Source organism: Manacus candei, unplaced genomic scaffold (genome assembly GCF_025592945.1).
Source record: "Manacus candei isolate 608988 ecotype Guabito, Panama unplaced genomic scaffold, ASM2559294v1 h1tg000033l, whole genome shotgun sequence".
Taxonomy (NCBI): domain Eukaryota; kingdom Metazoa; phylum Chordata; class Aves; order Passeriformes; family Pipridae; genus Manacus; species Manacus candei.
Genome location: NW_026138081.1, coordinates 7,487,148 through 7,502,565, shown reverse-complemented (window position 1 = coordinate 7,502,565; position 15,418 = coordinate 7,487,148). Strand labels below are relative to the sequence as shown.

At 39.3% G+C, this 15,418-nt stretch overlaps 2 protein-coding genes across 3 annotated transcripts in view; one reads left to right on the top strand and one right to left on the bottom strand.

Moving 5' to 3' along the window:
* The window catches only part of STARD9 (StAR related lipid transfer domain containing 9), a 100,680-nt gene extending 91,758 nt beyond the window's left edge, over positions 1-8,922 (top strand). For both annotated transcript variants that reach the window (XM_051791960.1, XM_051791961.1), the window contains 10 exons: positions 323-520; positions 1,301-1,484; positions 2,038-2,184; positions 2,829-2,934; positions 3,547-3,689; positions 3,937-4,001; positions 4,084-4,289; positions 4,704-4,783; positions 5,221-5,379; positions 6,282-8,922. In XM_051791960.1, the coding sequence (XP_051647920.1) occupies positions 323-520; positions 1,301-1,484; positions 2,038-2,184; positions 2,829-2,934; positions 3,547-3,689; positions 3,937-4,001; positions 4,084-4,289; positions 4,704-4,783; positions 5,221-5,379; positions 6,282-6,383 (1,390 nt within the window). In that variant the 3' untranslated portion in view covers positions 6,384-8,922. The remainder of the gene's footprint in view (positions 1-322; positions 521-1,300; positions 1,485-2,037; positions 2,185-2,828; positions 2,935-3,546; positions 3,690-3,936; positions 4,002-4,083; positions 4,290-4,703; positions 4,784-5,220; positions 5,380-6,281) is intronic.
* A 663-nt stretch (positions 8,923-9,585) lies between these two features.
* CDAN1 (codanin 1) overlaps positions 9,586-15,418 on the bottom strand; it is a 33,210-nt gene continuing 27,377 nt past the window's right edge. The window contains exons 24-28 of the mRNA XM_051791967.1: positions 15,218-15,325; positions 14,788-14,851; positions 13,409-13,611; positions 12,573-12,680; positions 9,586-11,820 (exon numbers count right to left, since the gene is read on the bottom strand). Coding sequence (XP_051647927.1) covers positions 11,695-11,820; positions 12,573-12,680; positions 13,409-13,611; positions 14,788-14,851; positions 15,218-15,325 — 609 coding nt within the window. The 3' untranslated portion in view covers positions 9,586-11,694. The remainder of the gene's footprint in view (positions 11,821-12,572; positions 12,681-13,408; positions 13,612-14,787; positions 14,852-15,217; positions 15,326-15,418) is intronic.

The window sequence follows — 15,418 nt, the reverse complement described above, 5'->3', positions numbered from 1 at the left end:
CTTGCAATTGATTGCAGAATTCAGTTTAGGAAACGGTTGCAACAAAAAATTTACCAGCTTCCACATTAATCTCCATCCTCAATTTGTCTCTCAGCCATTACCAACAGTAACCAAGACCCTCTCATGCATTTTCTGCTGTTAGAAAAGCAGTTTTAGAATTTCTGCATCATCTGTCAGCATGTGGACAAAGGAGTATTAGATGGTATTAGATTCTTACAAATTTTTACATTACAAAGCTACCTAATATTTAAGTGCTTTATAAAATCAGAAAATATAACTTTGCAGGGTGCATTTTGTCACTGTAATCACGTTTCCCTAACAGACACATGAGAGCTATTGAAACTTTGAGGAAGGAAAGAGAAAAAAGGCTGCAAAGATACCAAAGAAGCCGAAGTCTGAGTCCTCAAAAGCATTTGAGTCTGTTTCAGACTCTGGATCCAAGTCAGAGGGATCTAGATCTCCCTAGCAGACGCCGAGAATATCTGCAACAGCTGAGAAGAGATGTGGTGGAAAATACCAGGTAGGGCATTAGTAACCTCTCTTTTGGCCTAATGTTCATTAGCAGTGTTCACAATGGGTGCACATTAATGGTTGTTACTGACATCCAAGACTTCCGTGGCAGAATTCTTCTCAATATGAACACATTAACCTTTGGGATAGAAAGTGTTTTCAGGAAAAACATGTGCCTGATTAAAAAAAAAATAAAATTAATTTAAGTCTTGTGTCTAGTTTTATTTAAGTAACAGGTGTCTAATTTATTATATGTGTATGATGTGGATAGCCAAGTATTCAGTCTGGACTGATTAGAGACCAATCTGTCTTCTTACTACTTCACTAGCTTAAAAGCCACATAGAATTCAGTTTCATTTCAGTTCAGAAAAGTTCTGCAACACTTCACCATTTAGAATTTCAGTTTCTCATTCCCCACCATATCCCCTAACAACTTTTGCTTCCTTTGTGGTCAGTAGATAGTTATTTTTCCAAAATAATAATCCACATGTGATATGCCAAAGCCCTGACCTTAGATCATATGAAGAGCTGACTTAGAAACCAGTGAAATCACTGCAATAATCTCAGTGGTAAACTGGACTTGCAGTCTGAGTAGTTTTCCAAGGCTAATGTCCACTCAGCCTTTAGTAAGAAAGGGAAACTTTTTGGAGGCCCATGTGGTGGGTTTCACTTGCTTTTCTGGCAAACTTTCCTGTTCCATGGTGAAATATGGTTTTCTCATGGTATTTTGTAGGGGTGACAAAATTTCCTGTAATTATGTATGTTTCCCCTTACTTGCCTATTTTTACAGAGTTCAAGAACCAAAAAGAAGAAGCATTCAGCATCCTTCAGACATTGAACTCTTGCTCCGAGACTACCAGAGGGCACGAGAAGAAACTAAAACTGAAATTGCACGAGCAAGGGACAAACTTCGGGAGAGAGCAGAGCAAGAAAAAAGACGTATAAGGGAACAAATATTTTCTCAGTTACACAAGGTGAACATTATATCAAAAGCATAAATAATCTTGAAGTTCTCGGTATTTTCTTTTTATGTCATTTTTATTTGGTCTTCTGGGCTAGCATTGAGTAGTTGCATTGGTAAGGTAAAATCTTCAGTCTTTAACAACTACATTTGACCAGCAAGTTAAGTCAGGAGATTGAGAAGTAAACAAAGAGCAAAAGCTGGGACTGAAAAGAGATCTTTAAAAAAAAAAAAAGCTTTTCCCCTTAGAAGCATCCTAGCATTGGTTTAATAGCCTGGACTCTTGTATGTGAAGAATAACAACAGCAAAAGCTGCACCTTCCCAGACTGCCAAGTTTTGCAAAGTGATTCACTCTATGGCTTATATAATCCTAGTCTTTCAAACAAGCCTGCTTATTTGATACTTTCTGTAGGGCAACTGTTTTTGTCAACACTCCTTGAAAGAAACTGGACTTCTTTAGGTCACTCCTCTTTTATCTTTCAGGCTGTTATCACTGATTTGACTAGCTGCTGTGGACAGAAAGTTTTGTGTGGGTTTGTTTGTAATACTGTGATACCTATTACAGGAAGAAGTGAGGCTGAAGACTCTTGCAAGTACAAGCACTTTATGTACAGACTCCAGCCTCAGCCTCTCCTCTGGCCCAACATCTGGTTACAATAGCAGTAATACTGCTACATATACTGCAAGTAACTTCAGCAGCCAGGAAGGGCAGGTGAGAAACCTCTGGTCTGCGAGATAGATGTCTCCAGATGCTTCAACAATAGAGACATAATGCAGGAACTGAGAGCTTTTTCGAGATGATTTGTATTCTGTCACAGCTACTGAGCAGGACAAGTTTGCATCACGAGTACACAGATGAGTGACATGGGGTGCAGGGAGCATTACCATTAATTGCAAAGGACACTGACACTTTTATTTTTCTGCGGGGTTTTTTTGTAACACATAGATAAAAATCAAATAGTCATTATTGTCAGTAATGCCACCCTCTGTCAAATATTTTAGAAACAACAAGCCTTTTCTTGTGATAAACCTGATAGAATCTGATATTCTCAGTGTGCCTCCCTCAATGATACATGCATTGACTTAAGAGTTTCTGTGTGTTAACATGGACTTTCCTGAAGCTACTGTTGAAGTATGCATCTGTGCTAGCTCCTTGCATTTTGTTTGCTAAACTTCCTGAGTCAAGGTATCATTTCATAACCAGAGGAAAGGCAAAGGCGTTACCTTATGATAAAGAGAAGCTTCCCACCTTGTAAGGTAGATTTGCTACTAATATTCCACTGTTTATGTAACACAATTTATTTTTCTCTGTTCACTCCAAAAACTCCCACTTCTGCACTTTCTTTCTTAAATCAGGTTTCTTCTGGAAATACATTGGTTTCAAGAGACACACGAGGTCGTTCAGCTGTTAGAAACAGTCAGCTTTACATGTTAGAGCAACTTCAGAAGGATTCAACATTTGGTAAGTATATCATACATCTGCTTATGTCTGAGTTGCATCCCAAAGCCTAATGACATTTGTCATTTATGCAAATCAAAATCTGATTTGACCCTAGGTATTTTGAGGATGTCCGTACCATTACACGACTTCAGAAAAATACCATCAACCAGTAGCCAGAGCTTGCTTAGAATTTATTGAAGAAGTAAATGGTGATTTGTTCCCTCTAAAATTGGTCTTTTGATGTTGTTACATCAAAGTACAGCGTTCTGAGACAATATGAGGATAATGCTGTGAACGAAGGAAGGAAGCACAGGGGGGCTAAAGCTGCAACAACTATAGAATTGTACATGCAAGTTCTTATTTTTAGCCTCAAGACTTAAGTTGCCTATTCTTCCTTAGGTTACTTTATTTTCTTATATGTGGTAAAAATTGTTAAAACTTGAGTAATGCAAGATGTAACTTGGTGTAATTGCCAATACACAGATTGTCTAGACAAGGGATGTTACCAGAAGCTCATTAAGATCAGATGGACTGGGGGCTCCAATGGAGGACTGAAGTCCGTACAGTTCAGAATAGTGGTGGGTTTCCTTTTAATTTTTTTTTATTCCCTTACGGCTTTTTTGTTTCCTGCAGAAACCACCAGAATTCAGCCACCTCTTCCTTCTAGTAGCACCAGCTGTAGGTTCACTCATGGATTAACTATTTCTGTCAACTCCTCTTCAACAAAAGGATACCAAGATTTATCCAAACATATCTTGGCTAATGCTACCACTGAGGTAAGTATATAAGCAGAGTTTTCACTTATTTCTGCATCTCCTTGTGGAAGTTGTAGCAAAAATAGGCGGGAAAAGTCTTGTTCTACATTGCCAATAGTTATCTATTTGTCAGATACAGAGAGGCACACACTGAACAATTTTAAAGCATGGGGAAAAGTGAGCCAGGCTGCAACCATGGGGTGCAGATTGTCGCATGTTAGCTGGAATGTTTGAGTGAAGGTGGTGTCATTTGTCATTGTTTTCTAAGGTAATGGCAGCATGCTCTCATAATCTGAGGAACCTCTACACATGCCAAGCAGCAGCTGGGTGGAAGTAAGTTTATGGCACACCTTTATAATGGGTAGGCCTTTCTCTATACCTGGCCCTTGTGTGCAAATACTTTTGTCTTTGACAGATACCAATGTACAGAAAAAGAGGTGCAGGTGTACTACAAAGTCTTCCCTTCAGCAACAAGGCACGGGTTTCTGGGAGCAGGAGTGATAGAAAGACCTCTTTCCTATGTGTGGGGGCTAGTGAGAGATCCTTGCAAAAGGCATCTGTATGACAGATCTATCAATACAGCTCGAATACACAAGAAGGTAACCAGCCACATTCACCTGGGTGAGTATCCACACAAAGGACTGACCACCTTATCATTAAGATGGACTTTCTCAGCTCAGGTTGTCAGCCAGGAAGAAATTTAGAGGCATCTTATTTCATTTATTCAGGTCCGAATAAACATTTTAATTAGGAAATATGGGAACTTCAGCTTTGCAAGACTTTTCCAAAATAAGGATTAATTAACACATCTTGCTGAGAAGTACAACTAAAGTACTGAAAGTAAAGATAAACCTGAAGTGTCTTGGAAAAGCATTTTAATGACATATTACAGCATATTAACTAGAGCTCTGCTTCCAGGCAACAAGTCAAAATAAAATATGCATCTGCATTTAAGGGGTAGGGGTAAATTGTGACAAGTTAAAGTTGTCAGTCTAATTCCTCTTTTTTGTTGTTTCGGGTGTTTTTTTTCCCCAGTATATTTAGTGACCGATACCTCCCTATGTTACCTAAAGCAACCCCGGGATTTCTGCTGCATTACTGTAGAAGCCAAAGAGGTAAAGTGAACATTTTCTCTGAAGCATAGAGGAGTAGTTGTTCTGATATCCTCGTTCAAGGACAAAGGAGAGAAAGAAGTAAAGTTCATCTTCCTATTTCCAGAAGTGCCAGTGTAACAAAAACAAAAGCCATGCCAATATCACACAAGTGAATTATGTATAAAACAGTCTTGTGAATGACAATTGACAATCAAAGCCCATCAGGCTTTGACATGTGTCACACAGTCTATTCTGGTTAGAAACATGCACGATTTTGACAAAAACACATTTAATATATCACATGAGAAATAATATTTCTCATTAAAAGAGCTCTTTTTAAGTAAGTAATATGATAAATATGCCTTATGGCAAACAAAGATATTACTATTTGCACAAATATACTACTATATGCATAAGAAATTTTTCAAGTTGTCACCTTTATATCTTGTCACATGCAGGAGAACTTGTCTGTCCTGGCTATTCAGTCTGTTTATGATGCATCCATGCCTCATCCTTGTAAAGAAGCAGTGAGGGGAGAGATTTTGCCAAGTGCTTGGATACTGGAACCTGACATAGTGAATGGAAGAGACATCACCAGAGTTATTTACATGGCACAGGTAAGATTTTGCTGTACGTCCAACCGTGAATGCAAAAAGCCTGTTACATAGCAGAACACTTAAGAGCTGGTAACAAAAACCACAGTCCTTATGCTATGCTCCATGAACTTTATGAAGTGACCATAAAAATTACCTCTACTTCACACTGTAATCTGGCATGATGCATAGCAGTGCCTGCTAGACAATCTTACTAGGATTGCAATTAAGCACACATTCCTGAGTTTTTACAGCATCTAAAGCTGCTTGTTTGGATACCCAGCTCTTCTGTAAAGGTTTATTAGCAGTTTTAGTGTATGTTTTGTTCTCACATGGCAAGCCATTGTTTGCGTTTTTGTCTTACTGTGGACACAGGAAGTCTACCTTGGGTTATACTATGTTAAAAAATGTCTGAAAATACTCGTTAAATTTTTCTAGCCTAAGTCATTAATTCTTTACAGTTAATAGACACAAAGAGAAGTAAAGATTAGTATTCTAGTTAAGAATTAAAAAATCCCACCATCCATTTCTTACAGACTCATCTGAAAAGTAGGCTCTCTTTGAGACAGTAGAACTTAGTATTTAAAAGTGTCCAGAAGAAAATGCCATAACGTGTAAAATTTATTTAAGTGCTTATGGAGAGATAAATGACGTGTCTCAAACTAGTAATATTTAATCCAAGCTCAAATTCAAAAGCATTGTGGGTCATACCTGCTAGAATTAACATCAAACAGCAAAGCTTTGAAAGTCTATGGAGTATTGGGAAGGAAAAGATACAAACCACACAGTAATGACAGCATTTGGCTGTAAAATACTGTTGTGCTTAACATATACTTGATACATCAGAGCTGTTCCAGGCTGGAGAAGTGTTCTGTTGAAAAAGAGGTACAAACCTTAACATGCAGCCTCTCTTCTAATTCCTGCAGGTGGATCTTGGTGCCCCAGCTATCCCTGCAAGGCTCCTGAATTCCATTGCAAAGCGGCAGCCCCTGGTGATTGCTCGACTGGCACATCTGCTTGCTAGTTAGTGTTTGGTACAAACACAGACACTTCACAGCTGCTGACATTTCACAAGGAGACATAAATGTCAGTAAAGGTAATGGAAAATGCTGGCTCCTAAGGCAGCCACCAACAAGCCTCACTTCAGGAGCCTTACTGCTAATGCTGGACTATACAGAAATATAGTCAGAGAAAAGGATCATTTGTCTTAGCCAACGCTGCTTGGAAGAAATGCAGCAAGTTTAGTTGGGAACCTATCCTCCTAGAGACGGCAGTGAGAAACCTCCATGGAACAGCAGAAAGGTGTGCTGTCTTTAAAAAGAGCAGAGAAAGAGACTTTGCTTTACAATAGCCAGCATCTTAGAGTGTATTATTTAATTTCTGTTTGCAAGCAGTGATCAACCTTCTTTCCTTCAGTAAGATTAGGCTGGAAGCAGTACACGTATGGCTTGAGACCTTTTACAAGCTCTTGAGGAGAGCTGCAGAGCTGCAAAGCTACTTTCTAATGTTAAGTATCAAATGCAGAATTCCTAACTGTGTAGCTAAATCATTTATCTTAGCTAGCTGCCTATCCTGTCTTTCCCTTGAGAAGAGAAGTTAAAGCAGCACAATATCCACGAGTCATCCAACATCCTGGATAGATTTTTCTCATGTAATTGGCTGTCTGCTTGCAGCCAGTGTAAGGTGTTTCAGATTGCCCACTACACTATGCAGCATCAGTGGAAACCAATACACCTCAGGACAGTTTTACTGCACTGCAGAATCAGGTGCTTTGAAATAAAGAAACCAAACAGACAGTTCCAAACAGTGACACTTTGTAATGACTAGGGTAATACTCAGTAATCAGCTTGTTTCTAGAACTTAAATCCTGCAAGTAAGAGTAGCTCCAACATTTTTCCACAATGGCTTTTTCTATTAGCCCTTCTACACATTTACCCAAATGCATTAAGAGCTGAACATATAGCCTGGTCATAGTCTTATCACACTTCTTTGTTCATAGCATGACCAGCTGATCCACTGCAGCAAGTATAGACCCTTCCCATTCAATTACCTCGTGGGATTTCTGTTGAACTTAACTTAGTCCAACAACCCTGCTGTCAGGCTTTACATATTTGTTCAACATACTTCCTACTTGATTCACATATTCCTTAATTTAAACAAAACCACAACCAATTCAAATATCCATATAACTTCATTTTATTCTTCAGCACAACAGTATAGAATAACTTTAGATATACCTAAGCAATAAAAGCTGCTATGTTATGCTTTCATTAGCTCAAAAAGCCCACATTATTCAAGAAGCTCTTGCACTTTAAATTTGTCAAGTGAGAAATGTGTGTTCAAGCATCCACCTTACTGGAGTCAGTGCCTGCTACTTTAACAGTTACTTTCAGTAAAAGGTCCGTTTTCCCAGCATATGGTGAAGCTAGCTGCACTTCCTACCTTTGAGTTCAAGAGCCAAGATTTACTTTTACTATATCTTTGCACAGGTGTAATTTTGGCTCGCAGCTTCTGTGTTACTTCCTGTTACTAATATATTAAGTTTTAAATGAAAAGACAATAGCTATTTTAAATTGATACTTAAGAGCAATTTTGATACATGCCAGCCTAAGGCTTCCCCCCTAAACTAGACCAGGTAGTATAACAAAACTTTTCACTTAGAAATATGCTTTATCTTTTGATAGTTGTGGTTACAATCTTAACACCAATATATTACTGTTCTTTTTTTTGTGAGGCTCAGCCTCTTCCTAAAAGCCTGCCAAACTGAGTCACAGCATGGCTCACTTGCAGCATCATGCATTTTTTCCATAATCCCTCAAGGAAGAAGTTTTCTGCTGTGAGAGAAATGACAGATTTCCTTTGGTGGAAACCCAGAAGGAAGAGCGAACAAGGCGCTACATTAAAATCCTAATAAAAACGAGGAGAAACAGCAGCACAGCATATTGGGTCTGTCCCCAGTGCTGCTTTCACAAATTTCCACTAAAGATTTGCTCAGTGCTTTGCTTTTTTTCCCCTTTTATTTTGGACACGGCACTAGTGATAAAGCAGTTTTTGTAGGAAAAACATCTAGGGGGACTCCTGTTGTTCAATGATGCCAGTGCCTCTGAAGGATAGTGTCTTATTGTACAGTGCATCAGATGTTTATTTTTATATATACTTTTTTCCTACGTTTACAAATTAAGTTATTTATATATGCTTGGTTTGAGCCGTTTTTATATGCTGTCAAAGCTAAGTTTTATTTTTATTGGTATTGAATTAATGTATTTTTTTTTTAATACACTCTTCAATTAATACTAAAAAGCCTATTTATATAAATGTTTTCTTTTGCAAATACAATATTTTATGGTACTTGCTAATGTATGGCATTGGTTTGTTTGGAAGGAAGAAACAAAAACCCAGCAGATATTGGATTTGTTAATCTACAACAGGCAAAACCCAACTTCCTGTAAGTTCCTGCTGAGCAGCAGATGATCAAACCAATTGTATTGAACCACCTAGGGTTGCATCTCTGCTCTTAAATCAAGGTTGCTATTTTCATATCCACAATAAATGGTATTTTCTACACAAGAAAACGTGCCCCACCTTATTTTGCTCCAGCTATTTTTCCATCCAATATAGTTCCATAGGTGGATAACACAAGGGCAAGCTTGTTGTTAACAGCTGTGTGTCTCCCACTTGACTGCTAAGGAATGCACATCAAAGATGAACTTGTGGCACAAGAGTTAATAAGCCAGTCACTGCTTAAATTTGGGCTCTGTGACATATGTCTTGTCCCAGCAAAGGGTTGGTTTGTTTTTATTTTTGTATTTAAAAAAAATGACATTGGCTGGAGCTTCTTCCTGAGTCCTGTTACACAACTCCCCTGACCTGCACATTCAGAAGAAAGTTAATATAACACTGTGTTTCCTAATTTTCTTTTGAGAATTGTGAGTTTGCAGTAGGGAAGACTGGCAGAAGAAGGGCCACAGACTCAGACCTAGCTTTCTGTGAGCTCTCTTCTCCCTACTGCTCTCCTGCTTGCAGCACCACTGGCACTACAGTTAGAGCAGAGCACAGGGAAGAGGTGCAACGCCTGAGGCACTGGCACTGAGAGGAGTCCACCAGCCCAGTGGGACTGCAGACTTGTGTATCCTCATGAGCACAGTCCCACTGCTGAGTGTCCACAGGCAGAAAATCAAGTGCTATACAATTGCTCCTAAGGTTTGGTTACAAAGTCAGGTGTCTGGATTTACAGAGCAAACGTGGCTGGGTACCATGGGGTTCCCAAGAACTGCAGGAACTGCATTAAGTCATAAGAACGCAGAAACAGAGGTGTTTCTTACCTGGGTCCCACCTGGGTCCCACTGGACAACTGACTGTCTCCTGGCCCATAGGGCACAACTGTGTTCTTTGGATGTTGTAAACTGCTTCCGAGGCTTGGCCACCTTTCAAATAAATCTTCCAAATGTTGTATTAGAGAAGGATAATGTAGGTATGTTGAGTTCATGAAAATGGCTGTAGCAATGGTATCTACACAAACAGTTTTACAAAATCCATGCCAGAACCAAGAGCTCCTTTTTTTTTTTTTTGTCCCACTGCCCCACCTCCCCCCCCTTTTATAACAAAGTTCTATTTCAGTAGAAGCAAAACAGCAGCAGGCTGGATAGCAGGTGTTACTGTACTTTCTCTGCCCCATTCTTTGTGGCAAGGTACCTGTTTTGTTCTTCACCCTAGTACGAAGAGGTTATATATTGACAGCTTGAACATGAGACAAGACATTTAATAATGTTTATTATGACAAACAGCAATTTCAAATGAGATCTGCAGCAAAACAAACCATAATAGCCTCAGGATGCAGGTATGGCATGATACGGTGTACTTGCTGCTTCAATTTGTATTCCCATGTCTTGCTGTATATGCAGCATGGCCTACTTTTAGGGACTCTCCTTCATTCACATCAGAAAACCCCTAAAATGAGCAATGCAGATAGAACACGCCAAATCTTTCAATACAGGGCTTAGTAAACAAGACAAGTCTCAGTACAGTTCAGACATTGATGTGCCTCTACGGTTTCTCCCTCTGCATAACATATATTTTAACAGAAGCTACACTTCTGCCTAATGAATCCTGTCTGTGGTTTTTCTTAAATCACGGACTCCAAGATGTTCCCTTTTCTCACCTTATACAAGGAAGAGGTTAGTTAATTAGCAAGCTAAAAAATCCTGATCTTTACTTTGTCTGGATGTTGTTCTTTAACACAGAACTTGCTTTCTGAAAAAACCTACACTAATAGGACACTCCTAGACAAAAGGAAGTAATGTCCTCACTGCTACCAGGCAGAGGGCGGGAGATCCCATGAGACAGCTAATGAGCCACAAACCCCAGTTTAAGGAAATACTTGGGGAGATCATATCCTTGGTGACAATCTGCCTGTAAGGGCAGAAAAATACCACTGTCCTCCAAGAAAAGGACTCCTTTCAAAATCTGCTCTCCAGAGAGCATCACAGTGCTTTTTCACTACTTTGTCTGCTCTTCCAGGCTGTAGTTTTCTTGCTGCAGCACCTCCTGACTGAAAAAACCCAAACTCAAGGCAAGAAGAATTACAAAAACCAGTGGATAGCAGCCAGATGCCATTTATGTTCACATACTATAAAAGTGTCTTAAAAATACTGTCTTCAGTAAAAAATATAAACAGATATTTTCTCCCTTATTTCTATTAAAACCCCTGGGAAATTACAAGTTCTGTTTCCAACAAGAGATGGAAAACCACTTTAGCATCTACATCCTTTAAGAATAATGCCATTGATGGTCTGGTGTATTTAATATGATTTAACTTTTAAAATGAGTCTTAAAAAATTAAAATCAAACCTTCAACATTGAGCTTACAATGAAAAATAAATATAGGCACATCTCTGTATTATATAGGTTCACGTTGTCCTTCCCCTGACAGTAGAGGCTTTCTTACAAGACAGCATGAGAAATCACATTGAGTTAAGAGAAGAGACAGACACCAAGGAACCGTCTCTCTGATCACAAAGACACTTGTCCACTTGAATTGATTCCTGGGTTTGGTCACAGCCTGTTGCTGCACAAATAAAAAAAGTGCCTGTAAGTCTAAAGAACAGCTGCTCTGAGCCATAATCAAGGTGCTTAAAGGACTTTTGACTTGGAGATCCATTTGCTGACGTAAATCCTTCAGCATAGTCACCACAGCAAATGTCCACGAACAGTGCAGGTTTTGCACAAAGTGACCCCTTATCTGCAGTATGCTCCCAACAAAGAGCTCCCAGTCCATTCAGAAATGCTAAAAATCCCATTTGCGTCTTCATTAGTAATTTTTGCCCCCAGAGTCCACCTCTGCTAACTTTGTGCGGTCACAGTACCTAGAGATCGTCTGGTCAGCTCACAAGGGTTAGTCCTGAGCTCCTTTGTATGATGTTCTGATACAAATACTCTGGACAGCATTTTCAGGTCTTTTAAGAAATCCTGTAACAAACAGACACAAACCAGAGAACCCTTACTAACAAAAGTCAACAAGGAGGCTTACTTAATTTTTCTAGTAAAGAACTTCAGAAGGTTTAACACATTGATGGTTTTCCAGTGATGACCCTAGATGAGCTACAGAACTGACTGCAAAGATGAATGCATGTTCAGTCTCCCACCTAACACCCACACCCTTCTCAGAAAAGATCACTGCCACAGTTTAAATGGTTCAACATCTCCAACATGCAAGTGTTCACCAGCCATGAAGTACTGCCATTTTTAGCAAGGCATTCGGGTGGTTCCCTACATTTTGACTGTGGCCAGAATAGTGTGACTCCTCTAGAACAGTCTGACTCCTCTCACACTCTTGTGGTAAGAGTCACAGGGTTTTAAAGTGCACTTTGGGTCAGTTAAAACCCTTCCCAACACGTCATTCTCAACTGGAACGCAGCAAGCACGTTCAGGCTAGACCTGAGAGCTGGAAACTGGGCCAGCTGGTTTCAAAACTGGTTTACAGTTTTCTTGGAAACATTTTCGCTGCACGGGCAATGTTGGATTCACACAAGTACAGCTTTCAGCCAAACAATAGCAACAGTAATAAGCTTGCTAGAAGCCAGTCCTTGGGCTGCATTAAGCAGGAATGACAGACAGGAAGGTTAGAGGCCTTACCTATATGAAACAGAAATACAAGAATTGGCTGTTTATATAGCTTTACTTTTATTTCACTTATTTTTCACACACATCTAATTACTTACTGAGGGCCAAGGGAGCTCTTCGAGGCTATGCAGGCAACTCTCTATTTCACTAGTTCTCATTAGTTCATGTTCTACAAGACCATGAAGCAAGAAAAGGAACAAATCCCACTGCAGAAGAGAAAAAAAATATCAAAAACTCAAAAAGAAATGGATTTTGTGTTTGTTTCTTTATCCATACACAATTCACATTTTTCTTTGGGATCAGAACATGGCAAAAAGAAGCAAACACGTTATTTATCTGGGTGTGACAATGAGGACAAGAGCAACATCCAAACTGAGTGAACAAAATTCTTCTACTTCATACATTGTGTCCTACCACAGAGTCTCATAATTTCCAACTCTCAGTTTACCAACACACCAAGTATTTAATTCCTGCCTGTTCAAGAACAGCTTGAAAAATGATTTCCTCATTCTGAAATAAGCTGGTTTTAGCTTGCAACTAAATAGGGTGATTTTCAGCTTCATAGCTGGGGTGCTTATAGCACCAATATGCATGCAAAAATGAAAAGCTGATACAAAACATAAGAATGCAACCAATTACAGAGTCATGTGTGCCCAGCCCTCACCACATTCCAGGTCAAATGGAGCATTTTGCCATTTGTTCCTAAATGAAACTGTACCTTCCCGAGAGCCCCCCAGAGAGGTATCAAACCCTGACAAGTAGCACGTGGTCCTCTCTTCACTACCCCTGCAGAAACAGCACCAGGTAAGAGCAGAACAAGCCCCACTGGCCTCATTCACACAAGCCATCAGTGAGCACTGTGGCAGGCAGAACTCACACAGATATCTGACCAGAGCGGACAACTGGCAGCTCCACAGATCGGAACAAGCTTTACCTCTCGCAGTTTAACTTCTGCAAGGTAACTAACGTTCTTCTTGCTGAAGATCAGCTGCACAGGAACAGGTGTCCCAAAGTCCTCCTTCCAGACAGAGAGCAGCAGTTTTAGAAGGCCATAGGTGGGATCATTCTTTACACGCAGCCTCTCGGGGCTCTTCTTTGGGGATTTGATTTCAAGACTCAGAGGAACACGATCTGAAACTGCGAGAAAAGGATGAAAAATGAACTTCTACAGCTGCTGTGTTTCCTTTTATAGTCATCATCTTGGTACAACAGCACACTTAGTGAGTACAAACCAGTGAATCTAAGAGGACTGGAGTTTAGAAATATGCAAAATTATGAGCTTTGAAACTATACAGACAAGTACTACATAGGAAGAGATTTATACTCCTCAGTCAAAGAATACCATTTGGTTGGCATATAGCCCCCATCTGGTTGGCATATAGCCTCAAGTCTTGAAAGACAACTGATATATAAAGGTCAGTCTCATATTTAATTGAAGAGAACCTAGGTGTTACTCCCAAGGAGAGAAGAGTAATACAGTAAAACAACATTTAAATCTATAAACAGATTGAATTGTCCACAGTTTAGACTATAGGCAGAGTTACATAACTTCATACAAGAGAAATTAAAGCTGAACAGTGTTTAACTGCAGCTAAACATAGACAGATGCAAGATATGAGATCTTCCTCGGTACAGTCCAATGGAATGGGGCAGATTTGGATTGCTGCCCTCCAGAATAAATTTCATAACATTAGATGTGAACTGCCTTCTGAAAAAATGAATTATGTATAAAACTTCTTAAGCAGGTTCTAAACCCAGGAAATGAGAAGGTTGCCCATTAAAAAACACCTACATTCAGATCACAAGCTACTGCTGAGAAAAACATTATATTTACACATTAGAGCAAGAGAAAAAAAAACAAACCGAAAATGTTCACAGAAGTCACAACACACAGGAAACAAGTTATTTCCATTCTTTAAAAAAAAAGAAAAAAAGCCATAAAAACATAATTTAATGGAAAAGGCCCTTACTTTATGAAAAAAACCCGAAGTCACCCACAATTTTTCAGAAGCAGAAATACTGGAAAACATATCCCATATTCAAATGAATGTATCAATAAATAAAAAACAATGGAGATGTGAACAAGGTCTGAAGGATGGTTAGTCACTGTACAATGCTGAATGTACATTCCGCAGAACCTAGACGGGAATAAAAGCAACTACCCAAATCAACAGAAAAAAATCTGCAGACTCAATGACACCAAAGTGAATCAAACATCCACGAGCTCTAAATACTTCAGTCTCTGATCTCAAGGATTTAAGGGAATTTTAATAACAGATTTCAGTCTTAAATAGCTTATCATGACTGACTTACCCAGCAAAGAAGCCAACTCAACAGAGCACTTTGCCAGCTGCTGTTCTGATGTGGGACACATGAACTGGAAAATACAAAAAAAAATTGTATCTTTCTCCACATACTACAAACTGGATAAAACAGGCTTCACAAGGGATAAAAATAACTAAGCAGAACAGGCAATTTACAGCAAGAAGCACAGAGCTGTAATCGGGAGACCATTAAAGACTGAAAAACAAGAAAAGATCATATATGAAAAGGGGATCCACAAAGGCAAACTGAAGTAACAAGCAGATCTACATAGTATAAAAAAATGCAGTGCAACATTGCCACATTTGAGCTCAAACAAAAAACACTCAACTGAGCTCAGCTGTGAGGCAAGGCAAACTAACAAGTTTACAGGTACTGAGACAGCTCAAAGTCTCAAAGAATTTTTTGGTTGCTGTTTTACCTTTCTGCATTGAAGTGTCTGACTCAATCTTCCTAGCAAGCACTCCAACCAGACATAGTCAATCACTTCACCCTCATCCCGTGGGCCCACAGCAACACAGAGCACATCCTTGATGAAAAAGACAGCAGTAACTCACATATTAGTATCCTTCTCTTCCACAAACAAATCTTTGGACCTATGACAGAGCACTTCATAAGTAGC